The sequence below is a fragment of the Dermochelys coriacea genome, chromosome 18, assembly GCF_009764565.3.
Source record: "Dermochelys coriacea isolate rDerCor1 chromosome 18, rDerCor1.pri.v4, whole genome shotgun sequence".
NCBI lineage: Eukaryota > Metazoa > Chordata > Testudines > Dermochelyidae > Dermochelys > Dermochelys coriacea.
The window spans coordinates 13,325,924-13,352,364 of NC_050085.1; the positions used below are offsets into that span (position 1 = coordinate 13,325,924).

The following is a 26,441-nucleotide window of genomic DNA, read 5'->3' on the forward strand; positions in this document are numbered from 1 at the left end:
AGGTACTTCTTGGAAACCGCTAAGCGATCCACACAAGAATGGAAGGTCCCTCTTTTGGGTGAGACATAAAACCAAGGTCCAGACCACTGTTGGCCATTGATTCAAGATCTCATAGCACTTTTTGCAGCACTATCCTCCGCATGGTGGCTAAATTCCAACTTGAGCAAGTCCCTGATTCTGTCTAGTTAGCCTTTCCCTTGCCATTTCAATGTAGACGGTGTAACTCTTTTCACTTGCCATCCCATACGGTTATAGCTGATGCCTGTGCACTTAGGCCATGTCTATGGCAGGAGACTGTGGCATTGGTTCTGTAGGGCCATAGTGTAGGTGCTGCCTACATCCAGGGAAGGATTTTCCCATTGATGTGGGCAATTCACCTCCCTAGGTGTGGCAGTAACTATGGACCAACTCTTCTGTTGACCCAGCCACGTCTACACGGGGGGCTAGGTCGGCTTACTTACAGCCCGCAGAGGGGGGAGAGTTGTTCACACCCGCAGCTCGGTGCAGGCCTTAGGGAGCGGTGGGGCTCCACCCCAGGGGTGGCTGCACGCCAGCAAAGGAGCCCGGGGCGGAGCCCGGGGCGGGCGGGAGAAGGAAGGAGCCCGGGGCTGGAGGAGAGCGGGGAAGGGACCCAGCGAGCGGCAGGGGCGCGGGTTCCGTGGCCGGCGCAGACACGCGTGGCCCGGGCAGGGCTGAGACACGCACCGGCCCCGGGTAGCCGGAGCCCGGCGCTCACAGGAGCGGCGCGGGCTCGGGCTGAGTCTCGGCGCTGGGAGCCCGGCAGAACTTTCCTCCCGCAGCCGCCGCGTCCCGGCTGGCCGGGCCCTGGGAGCCGCTTCGCTCCGCCGCCCCCTGCTCCCCTCCCTCCGCTCGCTCCTCTCCTCTCCTTTCTTCCTCAGCTGCCTCTGGGCCGGGCCCCCTTCCCCTGGGCTCTCCCTCCTCTCCTCTCCTGCCCTCTAGCCTTTCCTTCCCCTTCTGCTGACCTCTCCTACTTTCCTTCCCCCCACACCCACATTCCCTTCCCTTCTCCCCCACCCAGCCACCCCTATGCCCCACTCCACCATGCTGATGGGGACCATGCCCCCAACGGAGGTGTACCCCTCTGAGCGGGTCATCGTGCTGGTCTCCTGTGTCCTCTCCTTCCTGGGCTCCAGCCTCCTGGTCTTCACCCATGCCCTTTGGCCCGAGCTGCGGACCCGTCCCCGGCAGCTCCTGCTCTACCTGTCCCTGGCCGACCTCCTTTCGGCTGCATCCTACTTCTACGGGGTGCTGCAGGACTTCGACGCGACCTCATGGGACTGCGTGCTGCAGGGCGCCCTGTCCACCTTCTCCAACACCAGCTCTTTCTTCTGGACCATGGCCATTGCCTTCTACCTGTACATCACCATTGTGAGGGGTGCGCCAACGGGCACTGGCCTGCTCTGCTTCTTCCACATCATGAGGTGGGTGAGTTCTGCTGTTACCCTCATCCAAGGCACCCACTTCAGCCAAGAAGTGCCGCTGAGAGCCATTAGACAGGAGTCCCCCTGGTGTCCATCAGTGCCATGGTCTTGCTTGGTTGGTAGGGATGGCTGTTGTGTGTTCCCCACTGCTGCCAGGATTGGTGGTGGTGAGCTGCTGGGGATTCAGCCTGGTCTCTCCTGAGGCTATTTTGCCCTTCTTTAGCCCCTTTCAAGCCAGGGCTTTGTGGTAATTAACAAATTAAGTGTCTCAACGCCCTGGGGAGGTAGTTGTCATTAAACCCAGATGTGGAAACTGAGGCATGGAGGGATGAAATGACTTGCTTATGGTCACGCAGTGGATCTCTGGCAGAGACAAGGAAAGAACCCAGGAATCCTGGCTCATAGTTCTCACTTTCTCTCCTAGAGTGTCCCATTAGAATACCACATGTACCCAAAGCATGGAGGCGGTATTTAGTGCCTCTGCTCCAGTGACAAAGTCCCTCATTTAGAGAGTGTTTACCTAGATCCTTGGCCACCCCACCTCTCTATACTCCCCCTGCACCAGTAATTCAGTAACTGTAGGCATCCGATGAAGTGAGCTGTAGCTCACAAAAGCTTATGCTCAAATAAATTTGTTAGTCTCTAAGGTGCCACAAGTACTCCTTTTCTTTTTGTGAATACAGACTAACACGGCTGCTACTCTGAAACTTGTAGGAGAATGGCAGTTTGAAAGTGAGGAGGCTGCTAGAAAAGAAGTCTGAAGGCTGTTTGGTATATCTGAAGGAAAGCAAGACAAAATAGCTCACGGTTTAACTTGTGCCTGAGTGTTTACTATTTAGCTAGCTGATTTTCCACATCATGTTTAATAAAAGCCTTCATTATGCAATCCGAGCTTGTGTAATCATGTGCCACCTCCAAGCTCAGCCTGACAGTGATCCTTTGGTGCTCTGGGCTGCCAGGTTTTTATAATAAATTACATGGAAAAGGATATAGTTTTAAAAAAACCCTCCAGGGCAAGCCAAATAGTGGATTTGGGGGTCTTTTTCTTTGTCAAATGCTTCCGTCATCTCGTACTTACAAACAGCATTATTTTGGAGATGATTGAATGACTTTGTTGTGCCAATCTAAAAGATAGGCCAGAGAAAACATCAAGCAAGTCTAAGTGTTAAGTAGAGAAGAAAATTGGATTCTTACACTCAGATGATAATTAAGAGCTAGGGCAACATCTGCTTGAGTGGAAGTCAGAGAGCTTGCAAAAGCAGCTTGATAGCTCAGCGAGTATAGAGTGTGACTTACAATAGCAAAGATCATGTATGTTACAGGGTGGTGGGGTGCTTTCATTTTGTCTTCAAATAAAAAGAAGATGGTGGGGTAGGGGCATGGTAATTATGGAGAGAGGGACTGCTAGTGAGAAGGGCAGATCTAGTGGTTAGGGAACAGGAATAGGAGCCAAGATCCGTGGGGCCAAATTCTGCACCGACTTGCATCCCATCAAACTTGATAAGAATGAATGAGTATCTGTGGAATCTGGTCAATTTGTTCTTTTCCTGTCTCTATCAGTGATAAATGGGACCATGGTCTGTGCCTCAGTTTCTCCATCAGTTTAATACTTCCCAACCTAGCAAGGGTGCAGGGGAGGGGAATTGCAAGGATGGATTGATTGTTTGTGCAGCCTGCTAAGAATTCAAGACGTCCCTTGCCATCACTAGGTACTGGGAGGGAGGATTCAGAAGCTGAACTTCCCCTCTTTGTGAACCTTGTTGGGTTTTATTTTCACACTCCATATAGTCAAAATCAATCACCATGTTCTCTCTGTCCTAATAAGCGTCAGCAAGATGTCTGGGTATCATTCAGCTAAAACTTTGCTGTGTTCAAAGGACAAGGCAGGTAATTGACATCAAAGTCCTATTATTGGATTCTGCTTCATAATCAATTGCACACATACAAAATGGGAAATGACGGCCTAGGAAGGAGTACTGCGGAAAGGGATCTGGGGTTCATAATGGATCACAAGTGAAATATGAGTCAAAAGTATAACACCATTGCAAAAAAAGGCAACATTATTCTGAGATTTATTAGCAGGAGTATTGTAAGCAAGACACGATAAGTAATTCTTCTGCTGTACTCCACACTCATTAGGCCTCGACTGAAATACTGTGTCCAGATCTGGGCACTACATTTCAGGAAAGAGGTGGACAAATTGGAGAAAGTCCAGAGAAGAGCAACAAAAATAATTAAGGTCTAGAAAACATGACCGATGAGGGAAGATTGAAAAAATTGGGTTTGTTTAGTCTGGAGAAGAGAAGACTGAGAGGGGACATAACAGTTTTCAAGTACATAAAAAGTTGTTACAAGGAGGAGGGAGAAAAATTGTTCTTAACCTCTGAGGATAGGACAAGAAGCAATGGGCTTAAATTGCAGCAAGGGTGGTTTAGGTTGGACGTTAGGAAAAAATTCCTAACTGTCAGAGTGGTTAAGCACTGGAATAAATTGCCTAGGGAGGTTGTAGAATCTCCATCACTGGGGATTTTAAGAGCAGGTTGGACAAACACCTGTCAGGGATGGTCTAGATAATACTTAGTTCGGCCTTGCGTGCAGGAGACTGGACTAGATGACTTTTCGAGGTCCCTTCCAGTTCTGTGATTCTATGATTCATAGATGACTCTGCCGACCCACTGCTGTGCAGAGCCTGTGAAATATTTTTACAAGCCTTAAAAATCTGTAAGAAGTTAGAGAGAAAACCAGTGCAGCAGCTGCACCAGTGGGGACTTGTTCCCTGCCCTACCTATCATCATCATAATATCTTGTTCTCCTCCCTCCTTTGTTTTCTTTATTGTGGCTTGAGAACTTGGCCATAAAAGTGCAACTTGGGAAGGATGTTGTCTGATTGGTTATTTTTCAAGGCTCCAAAGTCCTATTGCCCAGACTGAATTGTCTTTTGTATACTGTCCAAAATCCCTTATCCAACAGGACAGGTCAAATCTGGAATAGCCCAAATGTCATGAACAGATACTGGGGCATGTGATGAAAAGTAAATTGAATGGAGAGACAGAGGGGGCTGTATAAAGAGAAGATGTTGTGGTTAGGAGTTAAAGATAAGATAAAATCATTAGGATCCTTGAAGCATGAAAGGGGGTTAATGGTAGATAGCTCACCAAGGCCCTGATCTTGCAGTGAGCCACACTTGTGCATATTCCCATTAATTTCAGAGAGACTCCATATCTGTCTGTAAGAGTGCATGGCAGGAGTGGGGTTGATGATAGTTAAATTACCCGTCAAAGGGTTGACATTTTTAAAAAGACAAATTCTATCCTGTGGTTGCCTGTGTCTTGTGGTGGAAAAAAAGAGTTGGAATTCTCTTTTTGACATTCAATTTAATTAAACCGAGACTTTTTTTTTTAATTGACGTGCCCCTGTGATGGCTGAATGTGTGCTGGACGGTTTACCCTAGATTTTTCCTCTTAAAGAAGTAGGATTGTTGCTTAGATGAAACCTGCCAGACTGGTTTCTTGGTTGTTGACTGAGTAGTAACACATGCTCCATTTTAACAGCCAATCTGGGGGGCTCCATCATACGCATTCAGTTTTGTTGTGCTGGACCTCAAGATGATGGAGTTAATTTTGAGTCTGCTTAAATATTTGGAATGTGTGTTAGTCCCAGTATCCTGGCCACAAAATTCCAAGTTAGTTAATTATGTTCTGGTTCTCTGAATAGCCCAAAGAATCTCAACTGGACACAATTTTCTTCGCTTCCTATCCTAAATTGTGTAGTATGGTTGTGTGCTATTAAACAGCTTCAGCTGTCCACCCAGAAGCGGCTGCATTCCATTGTGGAGCTAAGCAAATTAGAGAGAGAGCATGTGTGTATGACTATGTATCCATACATGTCTGCAGCACACTTTGGGATCCTTTCAAATACAGGGCTGTATAAATGTAAAATACTGTTGTATTACCCATCTGAGATTTCAGTGAAATGGCTCTTAAACTTATTACGAAAGTACTGATGACAAAATGTTTTCATGAAGGTGAGATTGTCCATAAACTCTTAAGTGCTTCTGATAACAGGTAAGAAGCTGTTGCACTTTGCTGTGGTTTTATAGGGTAGCTCACCAAAGGCTTTACAGGTCAGGTCAAGTTCAGTGGAAACACATGAACAGTATTGCTGTAGCGTGTAAGTCCTTAGTCACATATCCGTGAAGGGTGCTCTTCCTGGTGACAGAAGGTGATGATGCTCTGATGACACTCAAACCAGATCCACTCCTAAATCTAGAGTAACTAGACTAGGAGACCTCATAGTTGTCCCCAGCTATTGCTAGCTAGCAAGGCTTGTGGGAATAGAAAGTGTATCGAGTAGCCCGTGAAGATAGAGGACTAGAATATAAATATTTTTTTTTCTTCCCAAAGGATCCCAAAGCATTTTACCAATGACATACAGGCAGTACAACTGAAATGCAACCACCTCTGAGGTGGGGGGGAGCAGCTTGCCAGCCACTGCACACAGCATGTTGTATAGGTAGAGGTGAGGGCCAAAGATACCAGGGCAAATGACTGATTTTATTAAAAAGTGCTGCATAATCTTCAGTGTCTAGAGATCAAGAGAGAACCTTGACTTTTAAGGTCTCCTGAAGAGACCCATGCACCAAACTCCAAGTATTGGCCTCCCCCACTTGCATAACCTAAAACTGTGTAGGTTTATACAAGCACTCAGGAACTTCAACAGCCTATGGACCTACCACCAGGTCTGGCAGCCCTATTGGGTGATTGTCTGGGATGCTGTGAAACGAAAGCAGGCCATGAGCTTCAAGATTTGGGTGCAGATCCTGCCAGTCCCAAAGTTCAAGGCTGTGAGGACCCAAACCCTAAGTTTAGGGGAAAGGTTTGGCTCTGGGTTCTGGTTAAGGGGCATCTCTAGATAAAACCCTCTGCAGCTCGTGGCTCGTATTTCCAGAAGTTCAGCCCCCTTTTTTGAGGATGCAAATTCCTGCTCACAAAGAAAAAAAGAAAAAATGCACTTGCGGTTTTGTGGCAGCACAAATCCTACCCCTTGAATGGATTGCTGCTGGACTTGCACAGACAGCATACTGCAAATCCTCCCAGGGCTTGTAGCAATATAAACTGCTGCATGAAATATGTCAAAAGGTGAACAATTAAACAGCTTGACCCCAGACACTTTTTGGGGGTGGGGGTGGGGAGAAGGAGAGTGTGAGGAAACTAAAATGGAAAGCTGAGACGGGAGCTTCTTGTACCCCAAACTCCTCATCCAGTAGGTGTGGCAGGAGCCCTGCAGCAATAATAAGTACCCTAGTGTGTATTAATATTAGCAGTTATCTAATAATAACAGTACTTAGTTAATTGCCTTGATAGCTAGTAATAGCTGGGGACAGTTCTCCTGGGCTAATTACTCTGAGTGTATCTGCTTTGTGTGTCATCAGAGCATCTCCTTCTGTTACCAGGTTGAGTACCATTCGTGGCTGCATACATGTCCGCGTATTTACACGCTAAGGCAATACTAATCAGGTGTTTGCACTTCACTGATCAGATGTGTAACAGCCTTTTGTGAGTCCCAATAAAACAACCCAACTTGCAACAATGCTTTACGTCAGTACCTCTCAAAGCACTTTACTGAGGAGGTCAGTATTGTTGTCTCCGTTTTACAGATGGGGACACTGAGGCACAGAGGGGAAGTGACCTGCACAGAGTCTCTCAGCAGGCCAGTGGAAGAGCTGAGAATAGAACCAAGTTGCCCCGGGTTCTAGTCTATTGATCTAATCACTAGCCACCACTGCCAAGTGCTTTACAAATATAAATGAATCCTCTCAGCCCCTGTGAGGTAGGGGAGTGCAGCTATCCCCATTTTACGGATGTGGGAAACTGAGGAATATAGAAATTAAATACCTTATTTTCAGAAGTGCCGGGCATCCCGTCTTTGAGTGGTCAGCCCTTCTGAAGACTGGGGCCTAAGAGACTGTTTCCCCAAGAGGGGGAGGAGAGAGGGAATAACCCAAGCCAGGAATAAAATTCAGTTCTGCTCCCTTTGTTACTGTGCTGTTGGTATGCATCTTGGGTGTGTCCTGTGGCCAACAGCAAAATATCTTCAAATGTACGTGCTAAGGAGTGCCCTTGTAGTTTAGGAATAAACCGTTCCAGAATGCGTGCCTCTGTGATCTTCCTGGCTAAGCAGGGGTTGGGAGCTAATCCTGGCATGGATGTGCATGGCTGTAGCAGCACTAAAAGCAGGGGAGCTGAAACAATTTTTATACTGGGGTGGCTGAGAGCCACTAATGTGTAAACCCTGTATATGATGGAAACCACTTCAAGGCCGAGGGTGCCGCTGCACCTCCAGCACCTATGACTAAAAGGCGCAATTCAGAACATCGCTTAGTGTCCCAAACCCTAATTTTCCATGCTTAGAAACTGCCAGTGCTTCCCAGTTTTCTGATTTCACACCAGTAGGCACCTATCTTGCTCTGACCTCCATTGTTCATTTACTGTTGAATAGCTGGGAAGCTGAATAGCATGGAAAAATATCAAACCCCATTTGCAGTCAGAGCTGGGGTAGTTATTAGTTGTGAATAACAATCAGGAATTTTATTTTTATTATTTTTCCTGTTCAAAAATCAATCCTATATCTGTAGAAATATTTGCTGACTGCTTTGAATAAACAACTCTTCAGCCTACGGGTGATTTGTGAACCATTCTCTCACCATATTCATGGAGTATGATTGGCTATCTCCATCACATGGACATGGTATGAATTTTTTGCCTCCTGACTGGATGAGTAAATGTTATAAAATTGGAGAATGATAAAATCGCAAACAACACAAGCTCTGGCAATAATTTTCAGGCAAATGATCATTCATGCCAAGATGTATGAAACTTCCGGGATTCAACAGACATTTTCACAAACACTCAGCGGTTGTCTGAATACTTCTGAAAAGCCAATGCACTGGGGGACTCCTCCATGTGGAACATCTTTCTGCAGAAGTATTTTCAAAGGGCAGCATTGGACCAGCTCTATTAGTGCTTACAGCTGCCTGAATCTCTTTCTGGAACATCTGAAGTCTAGTTATTTGCTTTTGCTGTTTGCATTGTACTGCCCCAGTGGATGGCGACCTTGGTGTGGTGGAGTGGCTTGAATGTTCCCATGATGCTAAGAGCAGTTCCCTCAGGAGTCTCGCACTCCTGGCAGGGTCACCCAAGGTGGCAAAGTCGAAGGTGAGGTTCCAGATGAACAACGATCTCCCCTCCTCTCACTACTGCCCCCCGCAAGTCCTCAACATCGGAGCAGGAGGATGAAGAGACCATTTCTCTCAACGGCTGTGAAGGCGGATGAAGGTTGCAGTAGAATGAAGGTCTCCAATCATGTTGGTTTCCTTGCCATTGGATTATGATCCTCCTCCTGCCAAGCACCATGTGGACACTGGTGTGCAACAGTGTCTCCATGTTTAAAGAAATCACGCACCGGAACCTTCCGTCCAGATCGGCCCCTTCCCTTGGGAAATGTCTGCCCCAACTGTGACAAGATCTGCGGATCCACCAGCAATAAAGGGTTGTCATTTTATAGAAGACCATCAGCCTTGAACTCTGAGGGATCGCCAACTGTGGCAAATTCTCATTTTGATGTTTACGGGAGATAATGAGCTGAGCCCAAACCCCAGCTCCAAGCACACCATACATACCATGATTGATTGATATTAAATGTGGAGAGAGAAAGTGTGGATGGTTTTGTGTTTAAGGTCCTGGGCTTGAGACTGAGGAGATCTGGATTCAGTTTTCAGCTCTGTCACAGACCCCCTGTGACCTTGGACAAATGACTTAATCTCTCTGTGCTTCAGTTTTCCATCTGTAAAGTGGGCATAGCAACACATGGGGGTAGTGAAGATAAATTCATTAATATTTGTCAAGCACTTGGCTACTACTGTGATAAGCACCATAGAAAACTCTATACGTTGCGGGCACTACTTGCTTTCTGTGTATTAATTATGTGTGGTAATTATTCCCCACCCACCCACCTACAGCTGTATACTAGACTTGGAAAAAACGTAGACTGGCTGGTTAGAAAGGACAAGGGATCTGGAATTGATTTTAAGAGCACTGTCCTCCCATGGATCTTTTACTGAGCGTAGCTGCTCAGGATCAGCTGCAAGTAGGATTAAGAACCTAGAAAGATGAATAAGGAAATAGGACATTTGCCTTGTTTTCTTGACATCTGGAGGGGTGTTTAGTCTGGGCTTTTGTCGCTGTCAGGCTACTTTTTTCACCTCTTGAGGATCATGTCTACTGCCAACTCCGCAGGCCTTGCAGGGTAGAATAATATGGAAGGGGCAGATTTGTTTCCAAGTAAATGTGGGCTGGCATTGTAGCAATGGAGAGATTCACAGCTAGTTGGATCAGGGGCTAGGCTTGTCCTCTGCACTTTAAGATACTGGGTGGGAGTTGGGGTCGGGGGGAACATTTTTTGCTTGTGTCTGTGAATTCCTGTGGTTCTCATTTATGGATTTTTGTGGGCTTCCCAAGCTGTCTCATGACTTCATTTCCCTTCTGTTTTTGGCTGCGGTTATCTACTAGAGATGGTCCTGAAACAATACACTGGCTCTGAACATCCTGACACTTCGGGAATTTCCTCTCTGGGTCTGAACTGTGTACATCAGGCTTATATCTGCTCTCTCATAAATTCTTGTATTTGCCACCAATGCTTGTATTTGCCACCTAAAAAGACACTTATACATTCTGCCCACTCCAAAACCAACCCCTTCTTCCCAAAGTAGCTACCCTGTGTCCAATTTTCCAAAGTAGTTGCCCAAAGAAGAAGTAGGATATTGATGCCTTTACTTGACCAATTGGCACTTACGTTTAAGTGCCAATTAGATGTCTACATTCAAGATTTACAGGTTTCAGAGTAGCAGCCGTGTTAGTCTGTATTCGCAAAAAGAAAAGGAGTACTTGTGGCACCTTAGAGACTAACAAATTTATTAGAGCATAAGCTTTCGTGAGCTACAGCTCACTTCATCGGATGCATTTGGTGGAAAAAACAATGTTGTTTCATGTTCTCTGTGTGTGTGTATATAAATCTCTCCTCTGTTTTTTCCACCAAATGCATCCGATGAAGTGAGCTGTAGCTCACGAAAGCTTATGCTCTAATAAATTTGTTAGTCTCTAAGGTGCCACAAGTACTCCTTTTCTTTATTCAAGATTTAGGTGCCCAATGTCATTGTCCATGTTTGAAAACTGGGCTCCAGCTGATTTGCTCTTGAATCAGCTGACTCTGTAGAGTGTTCCAATTGTAATAGATTTTCGTACACACAAGTCCAAGTGCTTGCATGTTTCAGGGAGAAGAATGGAGAGTATGGAGAGGATTACTACAGATGACTGCAGTTTGGCAGTGAAGAGCCAAGAAAAAAGTTTGGGCTGGCAGAGAGAAAAAGGATGAAAGATTATATTGCTGGTAACCTGCAGTGGTGTAGGAAATGATAGGTCTCTCTGTATGACCTGTCTGAGTGTTTATACGCTTCTGTCAGAGTAGGATGGGGAATTGGTGCTGCAAACTAATGTCATGTGGCCAATGCTACAAATTCAGAGCAATAGAAAAATGAAGACTTTTCTTGTCCAAGCCCCCGTTGTTCTTTGGTTGCATGGCAGCTGCAGCTTTGGCTGCTTGGTGATCTTACCTTGCACTGACAAAATAGATTTAAAATACTGCCATTCTGTTTTGGTAGCATCTTGTATTGGTGGAAATGATTGCACAGGATTCAAGGCAACATGATTAGACCTACTGTTTGCTTAAATTCTTGAAACTGTGGAGAGAATTCTTATGCCATGTGTATCTCAATGGTACCTTCCTATAGGTCAATAAGCAACATGTCTAGAATCTATCACCCGTGGCTTTTTTTTCCTATCATCCTCTCCCCAGCGTGGAAGTTGTGTGTATCCTGCCTGCTGAGAGAACCTGGGAGAAAGAAGTATCTGTCCAAGTCACTTAGCTGGAGCCTGATCCTGTATTTGTCATGTAGGCAAAACTCCTGTTTTCACTGTGCGTACGGAACTTGAGATCAGGGCCCCTGAAAGATGGCTTCACTGCATGGTCTGTCAGGCACAGGTGAATCTATATTCTGATGGCATTGATAGTGGCAGAGCCTGCCTTCAAACAGGACTATATTCTGTTCACATACAAACTAGTTCACAGTAGGGCTTTTGTGATGCCTGGACTTCTTGCTGGATCACGTATTCCTGCAGAGCTTAGCTCCTCTCCAGTCAAGCAAATCCCGCTACAAGAATGGTTGATGAGAAATCTCAATGGTTGGCTAAATTTTATGAGAAGAGAAGGGTGAACCTAACTGGTCGGCTGTAGGAAGGAGTGCACCCCTCCCCTGTTGTGTCAAAATACTGTGTTCTCTTAAAGTTGCATGAAAGTTTCCTAAATGGGCCTAATAAATGCAGGAGAGAAATCAGTAGAACTGATCCACCATCCCATGGAATCCCGTTTGGAAGATTTAGTTGTCTCTCTCTTTTCCTGCTCTTATTTTTTTCCCAGTGTTTGGATTTTCCTTCCTTCAGATCAAGGATCTGCTGCGCTTTAGACTGAGTGAACTGGAGGAATTGTAGGTCACCTCAGTGATTGTCTTTAATGACAAGAGGAAATGCCAGGATGTTGTAATTGCTGCAGCCGTACTCTCTGGAACTGAGCAAGCCATGTTATCCTGTTTTTTAAAAAAAAAAACAACCAACAGACCCAAAACCTCTGCTTCAGTCTGACCTGGGGGAAATAAGGCAGTGGAAGAGGAAGCAGGGATGAAATGTCATCATGTCTCTTTCACACAACTTCCAGGGTAAAAAGAGCCCAGCTCCGAGAATAGATTAATTGGGACATTTCCAGCTGTTGTGCAGGGTCCTGAGGTGGAATTAAACTGGGAAGGGTGTTGGCGTGTGTTGTGCCTTGCTGCGCCGTGGGGTTCCCATGCATGCTGACTGGATTTCCCAGCTGTCTGGGTGCTGGAGTCACCAGCTGATTATCCAAGGAGATTTCAGTGTCCTCAGCGCTGAGGGGTTTTGCTTACTGTCTGTGACCTCTTCCCCTGTTCTTCACTGCGTGGTGATGGTGAACTGAACTGTGTCCTCTTCCCCCTCTCATTCTCTCTTCTCAGCTGGGGAATCCCGCTTGCCATCACCGTGGCTGCTGTTGCTCTGAAGAAGATTGGCTATGATGCATCAAACATCTCTGTGGGCTGGTGCTGGGTCAACCTGGAAGCAGCGGATCAGGTCCTGTGGATGTTGTTGACAGGGAAATTGTGGGAGCTGCTGGCGTATGTGATCCTACCAGTCCTTTACATCCTCATCAAGAAGCACATCAATAGAGCGGTTGGTACCCTGGCTGCTTTTGCTTTATATAAGGATGACTTATGATATCACTAAGGCTCTCAAGGCTTGCTTTCCATTCCATAGATTGGAACCGCTTCACCCATCCCTGAAATGCAGCCACCTCTGGGGAGCAACAGTGCACAGCACCACTACCCAGTGACTTAGCATGAGATGAACCTGGCACCTATTTAAAAACTGTAAAGGGTAGGAGATGTGGAAAGGTAGAATATAAATATTGGAGTAGGACATTGGGGGCAAAATCCAGATCTAGTGTAATTGAAGGCCACTTTAGTGGAGTTGATCCACCTACACTAAGCCTGAATTTGCCCCCTGGAGAGCGGTGTCAAACATCCTTAGCCTGGCAAAAAGTGCTGTAGGATCTTGAGAGGCTGCTCTGTGCTAGGCACTGGATACACACACCTAATAAAAAATTTAGCTCCTGCCCCAAAGATCTTTCTATCTATACAGAAAATAAAAATGAAATCTGTGGTGAGCATAAGAATTCAGAGGGCCAGGTTAGCACTTGAACAATGTGGAAATATAAACCTAAACTACACCACAGTGGCAGGACACAGGGACCTCCAGAGGACAAATTCCTATTTTTTCCCCCTAAACTATGGATTTTAAAAAAGCCAACCCTAAAAATGTCATCTTCTTCTGGCCACCAGCGCAGTCACATGTGCTTGTCAGGGTGATAATTAGAGAGAGCAGACAGCTAAGGGATTGGTTAGGCTAGACATTCAGAAGGTGGGATGTTTCTCCCGCCCGGCTCTAGTCAGGAAACCTGGCTTGCCATCTCCCAAAGAATGGCCGGTTTTCCTGCCATGAGACCAGGCATCACCTGGTCATGTCTGTATTGGAAACACTGGGGAATATCCTCAGTGCCTGGAGATCTAGGAAGAGGAGTCCGAGAAGGTTCATGGCTGTTTATCACCTGTTGCCCATCTCTGAACTAGACGGGACTCTGTGTTCTATCAAAGATGCCAGCATGACTGTCTGGAAATCCAATCTGCCCCTTTCCCCACCCGTCTGTTCCGTGCCAGAGACTTTCAGGCACTGTCCTCTCCCTCACGTGCCCCGGGCTCTGATTGCTCTGCAGGAAGGGAGCTGAACACAAGCGGTTGTCAAAGCCGATTCTTGTAACTGGTTTCCGAGGGCTGGAGGCAGCAGCACGCTGGGCCATCTGGACTGCAGCTTTTCTTCCTTCTCCTGAGCTTTCCCCTGTAGCTTGGAACTGTGCTGAGCCTGGTAGCCCTAGGACTGCGGCTCTCAGCTCTCCTCCAGCCCCCGGGAGGTCTGCCACTTCCAAGGAACAGCAATAAATAACCTTCCCTCCCTCCTGCGGCAGCTTGTTTAACCAGTGCTGGCTTTGGAGTGCCTTATAAGCCAGCGTGGGTTTGCGACTCTCTCGTGATTGTGAGAGCAGCTGTGTTAGGACAGGAATGCAGAATGCTGGGAGGTTGTAGTCTTTCCTAAGAGAGTCTTGTACCCCTATAGAAATGGCTAGGGCTTTACTTATGGCCCTTGGAGGGGGTCTAACTCCCAGCTTCCCTGTGAGGTCCGTCTGTGTGTAATTGCACCAAGCTCTTCTGGGGCAATGGCCTTTTGCTGGCAGGGCTGCTAGCGTTGGGAGGAGCAGGAGGAATGGGGGTTGGGGGAAGGGAAGGGTATAAGATTTTATATGCTATGCAACACATGTGAGAGGGAGGAGTTTTCAGCGGGACACCTGTGCTGGGTTTTGAGAGGTATCAGTTCAGTGGCTCTCTGCTCATTTCACCAGCTGAGAATCTAGCCCTTAATCTCTTGATTTCCCCCTCTGTAAAATGGGAATAATCCTTCCCTGCTTCACACATGTAAGCGCATGGATACTACAGTGGTGTGGTTATACAAGTACCTGAATAGATGGTTAGTCCTCTGGAGACCATAGAAGCAATAATAATTAATACTTTGCTCTTTATAGTTGTTTTTTATATGTGGATCTTGGTTTTATAAAAGCAGGTACCGCTATTTCTATTACCGCTATTATTCTATTACCGCTATTACTGAGATTACCGCTATTTCACAGGCACGTACAGATTAAGTGACTTGTCAAAGGCTATGCAGCAACTCGATGGCAGAGCCAGGAATGGAACCCAGGTTTCTCAACAATCAGTGAACCTATTTTGTAAAGCATTACTGATGTTTACATTGCTATAGCTGTGATTGTTCTTAATTATTTAGCAACCTAGGTGTACATGGTGCTCACATAGAATACTGAAAAAATTGAGGTGTCCCATTCTGCCCTCCTTTACATCTGGGTGGCCCTCTTGGAATTTGGCCCAAAATCTGTGTTCCAAAGAACAGAGAAAACAGCTGGGCTGGAGTCCAACCTGGGCAGTCTCTGACCAGCCTGGGCATTCCTTTGGATGAGGGTGTAGCAGTGGGCAGGTTTAATTGTCTTTGGCAAGAAGCCACCAGCATGAGCATTTGCAATAACCTAGTATTGGAACTTTAGAGTCTTTCATTTTTTCTTTCCTTTGAAGCATGAGGCACTCTCCGAATATCGCCCCATACTAGCCAGGGCTCCTGCCTTTCAGCCCAGGACTTCCATAGCAGATAAGAAATTGATCCTCATCCCTCTCATTTTCATCTTCCTCCGCATCTGGAGCACTATCCGATTCATCCTGACCCTTTGCAGCTCTCCTGCCGTGCAAAATCCAGTCCTGGTGGTCTTGCACGTAAGTACCTGCTGGTCACTGCACTCACCTGACAGGTCCATATGGGAGATGGGGTGGGGTGGGGGGGTGAGAAGTGATGGGCTTGCCCATGTCTGAGACATACAGTTCTTGGTCCCTGCCATTTTCGGGGCTAGATGTAACAGTGCAGGGACTCAGAGAACGGCCTGCATGATTTGTGTGTGCCACCAGCAAAGACTTCATGCTAGCCCAAGATCATAGAATCATAGAAATGTAGGGCTGGGATGGGACCTTGAGAAGTCATCAAATTCAACCCCCTGCTCTCTGGCAGGACCAAACAAACCTAGACCATCCTTGGCAGGTTTGTGTCCAACCTATCTTTAAAAACCCCCAACAATGGGGATTCCACAAGCTCCCTTGTTAAGCTCTGGAATAAGCTTCCTACTCTTATAGTTTAGAAACTTTTTTCCAATATCTAACCTAAATCTCCCTGGCTACTGATTAAGTTTATTACTACTTGTCCTATCTTCAGTGGGCACTGAGAACAATTGATCACAGTCTTCTTTATAAAAAGAAAAGGAGTACTTGTGGCACCTTAGAGACTAACAAATTTATTAGAACATAAGCTTTTGTGAGCTACAGCTCACTTCATCCGATGCATTTGGTGGAAAAAACAGAGGGGAGATTGATATACACACACAGAGAACATGAAACAATGGGTTTATCATACACACTGTAAGGAGCTGTAGCTCACAAAAGCTTATGCTCTAATAAATTTGTTAGTCTCTAAGGTGCCACAAGTCCTCCTTTTCTTTTTGCGAATACAGACTAACACAGCTGCTACTCTGAAAACTGTAAGGAGAGTGATCATTTAAGATAAGCTATCACCAGCAGCAGGGGGGGGGGGAAGGAGGAAAACCTTTCAGGGTGACAAGCAAGGTAGGCTATTTCCAGCAGTTAACAAGAATATCTGAGGAACAGTGGGGGGTGAGGTGGGGGGAGAAATAACATGGGGAAATAGTTTTACTTTGTGTAATGACTCATCCATTCCCAGTCTCTATTCAAGCCTAAATTAATTGTACCCAGTTTGCAAATTAATTCCAATTCAGCAGTCTCTCGTTGGAGTCTGTTTTTGAAGCTTTTTTGTTGAAGGATAGCCACTCTTAGGTCTGTAATTGAGTGACCAGAGAGATTAAAGTGTTCTCCAACTGGTTTTTGAATGTTATAATTCTTGACATCTGATTTGTGTCCATTCATTCTTTTACATAGACACTGTCCAGTTTGACCAATGTACATGGCAGAGGGGCATTGCTGGCACATGATGGCATATATCACATTGGTAGATGCGCAGGTGAACGAGCCTCTGATAGTGTGGCTGATGTGATTAGGCCCTATGATGGTATCCCCTGAATAGATATGTGGACAGAGTTGGCAACGGGCTTTGTTGCAAGGATAGGTTCCTGGGTTAGTGGTTCTGTTGTGTGATGTGTGGTTGCTGGTGAGTATTTGCTTCAGATTGGGGGGCTGTCTGTAAGCAAGGACTGGCCTGTCTCCCAAGATCTGTGAGAGTGATGGGTCGTCCTTCAGGATAGGTTGTAGATCCTTGATGATGCGTTGGAGAGGTTTTAGTTGGGGGCTGAAGGTGATGGCTAGTGGCGTTCTGTTATTTTCTTTGTTGGGCCTGTCCTGTAGTAGGTGACTTCTGGGTACTCTTCTGGCTCTGTCAATCTGTTTCTTCACTTCAGCAGGTGGGTATTGTAGTTGTAGGAATGCATGATAGAGATCTTGTAGGTGTTTGTCTCTGTCTGAGGGGTTGGAGCAAATGCGGTTATCTGGTAGAGCTTGGCTGTAGACAATGGATCGTGTGGTATGATCTGGATGAAAGCTAGAGGCATGTAGGTAGGAATAGCGGTCAGTAGGTTTCCGATATAGGGTGGTGTTTCTGTGACCATCGCTTATTAGTGTCCAGGAAGTGGATCTCTTGTGTGGACTGGTCCAGGCTGAGGTTGATGGTGGGATGGAAATTGTTGAAATCCTGGTGGAATTCCTTAAGGGCTTCTTTTCCATGGGTCCAGATGATGAAGATGTCATCAATGTAGCGCAAGCAGAGTAGGGGCATTAGGAGACGAGAGCTGAGGAAGCGTTGTTCTTAGTCAGCCATAAAAATGTTGGCATACTGTGGGACCATGCGGGTACCCATCACAGTTGCCGCTGACTTGAAGGTATACATTGTCCCCAAATGTGAAATAGTTATGGGTGAGGACAAAGTCACAAAGTTCAGCCACCAGGTTAGCCGTGACATTATCGGGGATACTGTTCCTGACGGCTTGTAGCCCATCTTTGTGTGGAATGTTGGTGTAGAGGGCTTCTACATCCATAGTGGCTAGGATGGTATTTTTAGGAAGATCACCAATGGACTGTAGTTTCCTCAGGAAGTCAGTGGTGTCTCGAAGATAGCTGGGAGTGCTGGTAACGTAGGGCCTGAGGAGGGAGTCTACATAGCCAGACAATCCTGCTGTCAGGGTGCCAATGCCTGAGACGATGGGGCGTCCAGGATTTCCAGGTTTATGGATCTTGGGTAGCAGATAGAATACCCCAGGTGGGGGTTATAGGGGTGTGTCTATGTGGATTTGTTCTTGTGCTTTTTCAGGGAGTTTCTTGAGCAAATGCTGTAGTTTCTTTTGGTAACTCTCAGTGGGATCAGAGGGTAATGGCTTATAGAAAGTGGTGTTGGAGAGCTGCCTAGTAGCCTCTTGTTCATAGTCCGACCTATTCATGATGACGACAGCACCTTCTTTGTCAGCCTTTTTGATTATGATGTCAGAGTTGTTTCTGAGGCTGTGGATGGCACTGTGTTCTGCATGGCTGAGGTTATGGGGCAAGCGATGCTGCTTTTCCACAGTTTCAGCTCGTGCACGTCGGCGGAAGCGCTCTATGTAGAAGTCCAGGCTGCTGTTTCGACCTTCAGGAGGAGTCCACCCAGAATCCTTCTTTTTGTAGTTTTCAGACTGCTGAATTAGAATTAATTTGCAAATTGGATACAATTAACTTAGGCTTGAATAGAGACTGGGAATGGATGAGTCATTACACAAAGTAAAACTATTTCCCCATGTTATTTCTCCCCCCCACCTCACCCCACCCCCCACTGTTCCTCAGATGTTCTTGTTAACTGCTGGAAATAGCCTACCTTGCTTGTCACCATGAAAGGTTTTCCTCCTTTCCCCCCCTGCTGCTGGTGATGGCTTATCTTAAGTGATCACTCTCCTCTAAGGTGCCACAAGTACTCCTTTTCTTTTTGCGAATACAGACTAACACGGCTGCTACTCTGAAACTCTCCTTACAGTGTGTATGATAAACCCATTGTTTCATGTTCTCTGTGTGTGTATATCAATCTCCCCTCTGTTTTTTCCACCAAATGCATCCGATGAAGTGAGCTGTAGCTCACGAAAGCTTATGCTCTAATAAATTTGTTAGTCTCTAAGGTGCCACAAGTACTCCTTTTCTTTTTGCGAATACAGACTAACACGGCTGCTACTCTGAAACCAGTCTTCTTTATAGCAGCCTTTAACATATTCAAAGACTGTCATCATATCCCTCCTCTGTCTCCTTTTCTCAACACTAACCCTGCCCAGTTTTTGTAACCTTTCCTAATAGATCAGATTTTCTAAATCTTTTATCATTTTGTTGTTGTTGTTGCTCTCCTCTGGATGCTCTCCAATTTGTACAGATCTTTCCCAAAGTGTGGGGCCCAGAATTGGACACACTACTCCAATTGAGGCTTTTCTCCTGTTCTCACTGAATGCTGTGCACAAGCTATATAATTTTCTATAAGCACGAGAGTGTACAAAGAAAGGGTTATTGTGTGATTCTCCCAGTTCTTTTTACAAAGGCACCGGGGTGTGGGGCAGATGTCCATTTCTTTTTCTGAAATAGAACACGCTGTGACTCATTATCCTATACCAGCATTTCCTAAAGCGGGGGGAGGGGTGATCCTTCTGGGAGAGCTAGTCAGGGGGCACAGATGCACCTCTGCTTTCCTTTTTAAAAAAACTTCCTTCAAAATGTGACCCAGTATAACAAATGCAGCAGATGTCCACCTGTGTTTGCAGAGAGCCTGAAACAATAGCTCAGCGATGTGGGCTGCTCATTCTGTTCAGATGGCCAGGATGATATACTTTAAATCTCAAAATGGTTAACTATTCCACTGCTTGTCAAAGCAGGGAAGAAAGGAGAGGAAGGGTCATATTCTGAAGATCTACACAGGATATTCCAGTGTTTCTCAAAGTGAGGGCAATGTCCCCATGGATGGGCAGGGCTTGGAAAATGAATTCATTAAGACGGGTAGCTTTCGAGCAACATAGCAGAGTTGCAGGGGATGGGCATGATTGATTTTCCTGAAAGGTGGGGAGTTCAGCTCCCACAATTTTGGGCAGTGCTGCCCTGAACAATATTTTCCTCCTCTAATGTAACATTCCAGACTTGCGTGGTTCTGGGGAACGTATCTCGACATAGCTATGGATCAGCAAAGCCTTTTTTTATCCCTGTGATGGAGCAGCTTCATGGCGGATATTTTTGCTAATCCCTTTATAAGTCACATAGACCCCACTCCTGATCGGCGCTAATGCCTGGGGAGACCTGTTGCCAATGAACGGAGGGAGGAAAACCAACAAACGTGATTAAAAATTGAATGGTTCCGCATCAAAAAATGCCCTGCCCTGGAGCAACAGTTTCAGCAGCATCTATTGGCCAGAGGGGCAAACTGCAGCCAAAAAGTGTTTTTCCCCCTGTCCCAGCTGCTAAGGATGCAGAGCGAGATCCATGTTGTAGGCTAGAAACTTGGTGACCGTCTCTCCTGGAATGGGACTGTTGGTTCTAACGGAATAGAGCTGAACTTCTCCTGGGTGCTGGTGTCTCGCATTGAAGGAGCTGGATGGAGGTGCTCACATTTCAAACAGAAAGAGGATCTGAGATATTGCCTGCAGAGGCTGCTACTCGGCATTAGGGAGTTCCAAAGCCAGGCTATTTTTGGCTTGGTTTATGGCTTTGTTGTTGTTCGAGCTGACCCTCCGTTAATACACAGATATTACATGTTCTGTAAAGCAAGGATCTTGTGAAATGGAACGGTCTTAGTTTTCCTATCCCTGGTCTCTTTCTATCCCTCCTCTTTTTTTTTTTTTCCTCTCCATCTCTTGACTCATCTTTCATGTCTGGGAGTCAGTCCAGCTCTCACTCTTTTATTAAACGTTCCTGTTTACTTTACTGTCTCAACTTTTTTTCTCTTTTTCTCTCCCTGCCTCCGCTCTTTCCTGGTCTCTCCTCCCCAATGTCTTTTTCTCTCCCTCTGTTTTCTGACTCTTCCCCACCATTTTTCCATACCCCTATGCCCTGGCCTCTCTTAGGGTGGGCCCAGAGCACAGGTTGTCTTTGCCCTCCAAAAGCGGGTGATGGCTTTGGAGGGACAGTGACTGTGGGGATATTCCCTTCCAAATGCAGGTGAGTTGTCTGCCTTCCCTGACTGCTTAGGGGTTTGATTTTCTTTCTGGTGCAGGGATGATGTCCCAGACCCTCATCCTCTCAAGGCTGAAACCCTCTGCTCTGCCAGTTCAATGACTGTCTTGGCCTACTTTAGCATCTGATTGCTTCTGGGATGGGGGAGAGACATCTCCTGCAACTGTTTGGGCTAATTTTCTCTTTCTGCCCTTGCAGGGAATTGGGAACACGTTCCAGGGAGGTGCCAACTGCATTATGTTTGTCCTCTGCACCCGTGTGATCCGGACCCGGCTGCTCTCTTCCCTTTGCTGTGGTCGCTACGGAGGCTCGCGTCAGTCTTCGCAGAGGCTAGAGCAGGGTTACCAGCATGCCAAACCCCCCAAGAACACACAGGCTGAACAGACGAAGGCTGAATTTGCAAGCACCTGAGCCTTGAATCTCCGCGTCTGAGTGTGAGATTCCGTCATTCTTGGTAAAGGTTTAACTGTGAGTCTTGCCTGTACGCAGCCGAGTTCCTGTAGTCGGGGTAATTGCCATGGGCAGCCTGGAGGCAGAGGAAGAAAACAACAGCGAGCTTTATTAAGAGAGACAAATTCAGCTGCTAGAGTGAGAGAAGAGAATTCCACTGCGGCTGGTCCTGCAGCACTCCTGCAGGATAACTGTCCATCTCTGGGTGTTTTACAAGCATCAGTGAATTGATTCACACATGGCCTCTGTCAGATAGGGAAGTATGGAAAAAGGGGAAACAAGGCACAGAGGCAGTTGGTGGTGCAGAGGGAATAGAAGCTGTATCTCTTGACCCTTCAGCTGCCAATCACGTCTCCTGGTATATCAATTGACAACTCATGCAGCTGAGTATAGATAGGGATCTGTGGTTACTGCCACTGCCTGCCTATCTGTGGTACATATATGGCCCCCGTTTCCTTAGTAACTGAGTACTGTGCACTCTTTATTGTATTTATCCGCACAATATCCTTGGGAAGTAGGGCAGTGCTATTAGTCCCACTTCCCAGAGAGGGAGCTTAGGCACAGAGAGGCTAATTGACTTGCTCAAGGTCACTCAAGACTCTGTAGCAGAGTAGGGACTTGAGCCCTGGTCTCCCAGGTCATAAATTAGTGTCGTAATCCTTGGACCATCCTTTCTCAAACTGCCTGGCTATGTTAAGAGTCCTGTTTCCATTTTGAGGTGTAGCTCGGCAGGAACATAATGCAGAACTGGGAGTGTGCTGAGACTTTGCCCATATGAAAGCTGTGTGGGTAGGAGTCTGAATATCACAGTGTTGGATGGAATAGATTCTGGCAAACCCTCCGACTTCAATATGGAGCAGCAGCCCATGGAGACAACAGGTCCCATGGTGCCATGTTTAATCTGCTCAGATCCAGGTGGCTCCCTGCGCATGGTAGTTTCTGCAAAAGCAGCTGCAAGCCTTGCAGCATTCCCTGACCTGTATTGGCCCTTCAGGGTACACTCCTACCACCATTAGTGCAGAGGGGTGAACCTGAAAAAGGCAGCAGTCTTTCTAGAGTCACTGAGAGCAGCTGGAGGTGCATGGCAGTTGGAGAACACTGGGTATTACGCACGAGGGAGGGACACAACATATCTTTGGGTGAGCTCCTGCCACCTGTTTTTCCTCCTTGTTCTCTCCTGATACAAATGCAAGGCTTGGAAAAGCAGAGCAGGATTTTGCTTCCTAGCCACATTTGTTTAAAAAAAAACTATTTGTAAGCAGCTTTTGCAGAAAATTAGCAACACATGAGTTGTCGGGGGGTGGGGAGGGGGCAGAGGGCAGCAGCCCAAATCCCATTGCTCCATGCACACAGCTGTTCAAGGACAGCTCTCATTAGTGTAACTAATATTAGACCTGAGCACATGGCGGTCAAATGATCTAGTGAACACCCAAGGTTTAATCCTGGCTGGGAGGATGAATTAGGGTGTGGCTTGGCATAAAGTCTTTAAACGAAGTGCATGTGGGAGATTGGCGATGGTATTATTTTGTATCCCAATAATGCCTCAACTTCCTGCTTGCGGGGGAGATGCTGTTGGCCAGCATGCTACATAGACATATAGGAAGGCAAAGGCCGTGCTCCAATGAGCTTACAGTCATTCTTGCTACATCACGAGGGTGTTGAGAGGCTGACTCGGTTAATATTAGTAAAGCATGGGGAAGGTGCGTTCACATAAGTATAATGGGCAGAACATTTTTAGATAGGGTTCCCACCTTTGAAATGCAAAAAAAACAGCACCCCTCCCACCCAAGACAAGCCTACTGCAACCCCAACCTCAACCACAAGGCAACTTCGCAACCTCTGCCCTTTCAACAGCTACTTATAGTATCTAGAGCAGTTGTCTCCAAAGTGGGGAGCGCGCACCCCAGGGGGTGTGCAAGACCATCCCTGGGGGTGCATGGCAGGAGGAGCGCCACGGAAGGAGCACCGCCAGCACGGCGGCAGCAGTGCTCCTGGATCTTTGATTCTTCAGTGGCCCACCAGCGGCCGCTCGGCTCTCCCCACTCCGTCTTCGGCGGCCGCTCGGCTCTCCCCGCTCCGTCTTCAGCACCCCTTTTTTTTTTTTTGCTTCCCTAGGGCTGGCCCTGGGGGTGCGCAATCCAAAAAGTTTGGAGACCACTGATCTAGAGAGAGAATACATATAGATAACATCACCGGTGTTCTCTCGTGACTCAAACCTTCTCACACACCCTCGCAGTGCGCTTGCATGTTGGTGGGCAGACAGCTGCTGTATTTTCAACGGTTTTCATCTGTTATTTCTAAACTGCAGAAGTGGGAACGCTGCAGCATCTTCAGCTGGGCACAGGGTAGTGGGATGATGAGGCAAATGTTTAGACCTATGTAAAAAAAACCAAAACCCAGCAGATTAAATTATTTTTCTGGCAACAGGCAAATCCATAAAAAAAAAACCGGCCCGGCCAGTCAAATACGAGCCAGGTGGTAACCCTACTCATAGTGTATGTATGCACAGCAGCTGGGAGGTGTGACTGCAGCATGTACAGACTTACCTGCAATAGCTTTGATCTAGCTAGCTGGAATAACAAGAGTGGCATGGGCTAGGTGCCAGAGTACATACCCATGGTCCCGGGCAGGGTTATGCTCAAGCAGCTAGCTCTGGGTGCCATGACTTCACTACTAGTGTTAGTTGAGCTGACTAGATCAAAGCTAGCTCAGGTAAGTCTGTACCTGCTGCAGTCACACCCCTGATTGCAGCGTAGACAGATCCTTAGAGCTCTGTCCTGCAAACAGAAGTGTCTATTACCTTGATAATGAGCAAGTAACCAGCCCAGTACCTAAACCTCATGTTGCCAACAGTGAGCATTGCTCGTGACTTGGTTAATGGCAGCTACAGTTTCCTTTCTTATAGAGGGGGAGAGACTAGGCATTAAAACTGAAATTAAAACCTTGCTTCATTTGAATCTTTTGAAGCTGTTCCCAGAAGAGGAAATAAGAATACTGATAGTCACCAAGATATTTTTTTTTAAATGCAGCAAAACCACCTTCTCTCTCAATTCCTCTTTCCATATAACTCCAAAGGAAGATTGAAAAAAAAGCCGGGTTTGGTTAGTCTGGAGAAGAGAAGGCGGCTGGGGAGAGGCGGGGGGAGGGGCGGGGGGGGGAGAGAGATAAGTCTTCAAGTACATAAAAGGTTGTTATAAGAGGAGGGTGATAAATTGTTCTCCTTATCCAGTGAGGACAGAACAGGAAGCAATGGGCTTAAGTTGCAGTGAGGGAAATTTAGTTTAGACACTAGGAGAAACTTAACTGTCAGGTTAGTTAAGCACTGGAACAAATTACTTAGGGAGCTTGTGGGCCAGGCTGTTTGCGGAGACACAGCCTTCCCTACCCGGCCCTGCATACAGTTTTGCAATCCCGATGTGGGCCTCGGGCCAAAAAGTTTGCCCACCCTGTCCTAGATCTTAACCTGTTTGCTTTTGTTTTGAACAGGTAACTGAATTACCACCAAGTGCCTATAGAGGGAGCTAGAGGCCTAAGGAAAAGGAACTCCCACTTGAACCATTAACATGCAGGCACCGACTGAGAGCGTCTTTATGGACATCTCTCTCCATGGAATTCAGATGCCAGCTGCCTTAGCTCTTCTCTCAAGATTTCCGGGAATGTGCTGCCGGGTCACACTCCAACTTCCAGTCTCATCCCCGTGCCCCTTCTGCAGAAGTTTACAAATGGTTCCTGGGTTCTGATTTTCTATTTTACTAAGACGATTTCTCACCGTGCGGCTGGAGTGGGGGAAAATCCACAACATTCTGAAAACTCCAGCAGTTTCTGAGGAGAAGCACCATGGATGTGTGATCAATTAATCGCCTGTGTCTTGAGGCCTTCAAGGGGGCTCCTGCTCTTCTACGCTTCAGATGGTGGATGGGGGACAATAACTTGGCAAAGTCTTTCTTGGTTCTCCTTGGGGTGGGGATGTGTCTTGGCTGTTTTGCTCCTTTTCCAGGGTCACAGCAGCTTGTCTCCCTTCTGGATTTGGGATGTGAATGAGCTTGGGTGGCCGCTTGACTAAATTATGGCTCTATGGACAATTTGGTACTGAGGGTAGGTAAGTGGGCGAGCGTATCAACCCGGCCATCCAGCAAGAACAGCCCCTGAAGGAGACAGCTTGGACATATGGACACATTTTGCTGCACAAATCCTAAATCCAGGTTTTCCTTCTTCCAAGGCACTGTCTGTTTTTATTAATGCTCCCCTTCTCCCACCGTGGTTTTTAAAATCACAGCTTGGGCTTTAGGAGATGCCATCCCTTTTAGAACACATCCTGTTTACAGCTCCTCAACTTTCCTTTCCTGGTGCACTTCCGAAACCTTTGTCTTTCTAACAAAATCCTCACCGGATTCCTGTCTCTGTATGGACAGTGGTCTCCTTCCGGTGCATTTTTTTTTATGGAGATGTTATTATTCAGTGTGATAACGGCACAGATTGGTCTGCAACACCTCTCCAGCCTGGGTTGGGGGAGGAGAGAGATTGTGTGACAGTGTTTGTACAAGTTCGCAGTGTGTCTGTAATTTAACAAATGATTGTCTAAGGCATGCGCAGGGTGACTAAGCACAAGTCTTCCATGCCAATTGTAGATGTTGCTCTTCCCGATTGTTTTTACTCAGATATCAAGCTCTGACCATCATGGGGAGCAACCTGCTGAGCTGTGTGTGTGTGGGTTGGTTGATGTCATTTGGAATGTCCACCGCTCTCTTGGTATAAAATTAAAGGCAGCATCACCTGTTATCAAGGGTGCTCAGCACTTCCCTTTGTAAGTGTCTGGTTTTGGTTGTTTTATAACTTTGCCACGCTTTAACCATGGGGGCTGAAATTTTCCATGCCGTGTGTCTGCCTCAGATTGGTTTGGGTGTTTCAGTCAACATGATTTAGCCATTGCCAAGAATGAGGTTGGGGCTGGGGGGAAGGCGTTGCTCAACGTTTAAAAAAATAAAAATTCTGCTGCCCTTTCTCCTGAAAAG

The 26,441-nt window shown here is 46.7% G+C and overlaps 1 protein-coding gene across 5 annotated transcripts; it reads left to right on the plus strand.

Annotated features, from left to right (window-relative positions):
* The first annotated feature begins 392 nt into the window (after nucleotides 1–392).
* Nucleotides 393–26,233, plus strand: GPR157 (G protein-coupled receptor 157). 5 transcript variants are annotated; one of them, XM_043500005.1, is made up of 5 exons: nucleotides 411–1,442; nucleotides 12,583–12,796; nucleotides 15,319–15,513; nucleotides 21,178–21,413; nucleotides 24,916–26,233. In XM_043500005.1, the coding sequence occupies exons 1-4, from the start codon at nucleotides 1,048–1,050 to the stop codon at nucleotides 21,388–21,390; spliced, it is 1,017 nt and encodes a 338-aa protein (XP_043355940.1). In that variant the 5' UTR covers nucleotides 411–1,047; the 3' UTR covers nucleotides 21,391–21,413; nucleotides 24,916–26,233. The 5 variants fall into 5 exon arrangements, 3 of the variants coding, with proteins under 3 accessions (XP_038232775.1, XP_043355940.1, XP_038232774.1); XR_006276356.1 differs by having other exon boundaries at nucleotides 412–1,442; nucleotides 21,178–21,447; XM_038376846.2 differs by having other exon boundaries at nucleotides 413–1,442; nucleotides 21,178–21,433.
* The last annotated feature ends 208 nt before the right edge of the window (nucleotides 26,234–26,441 follow it).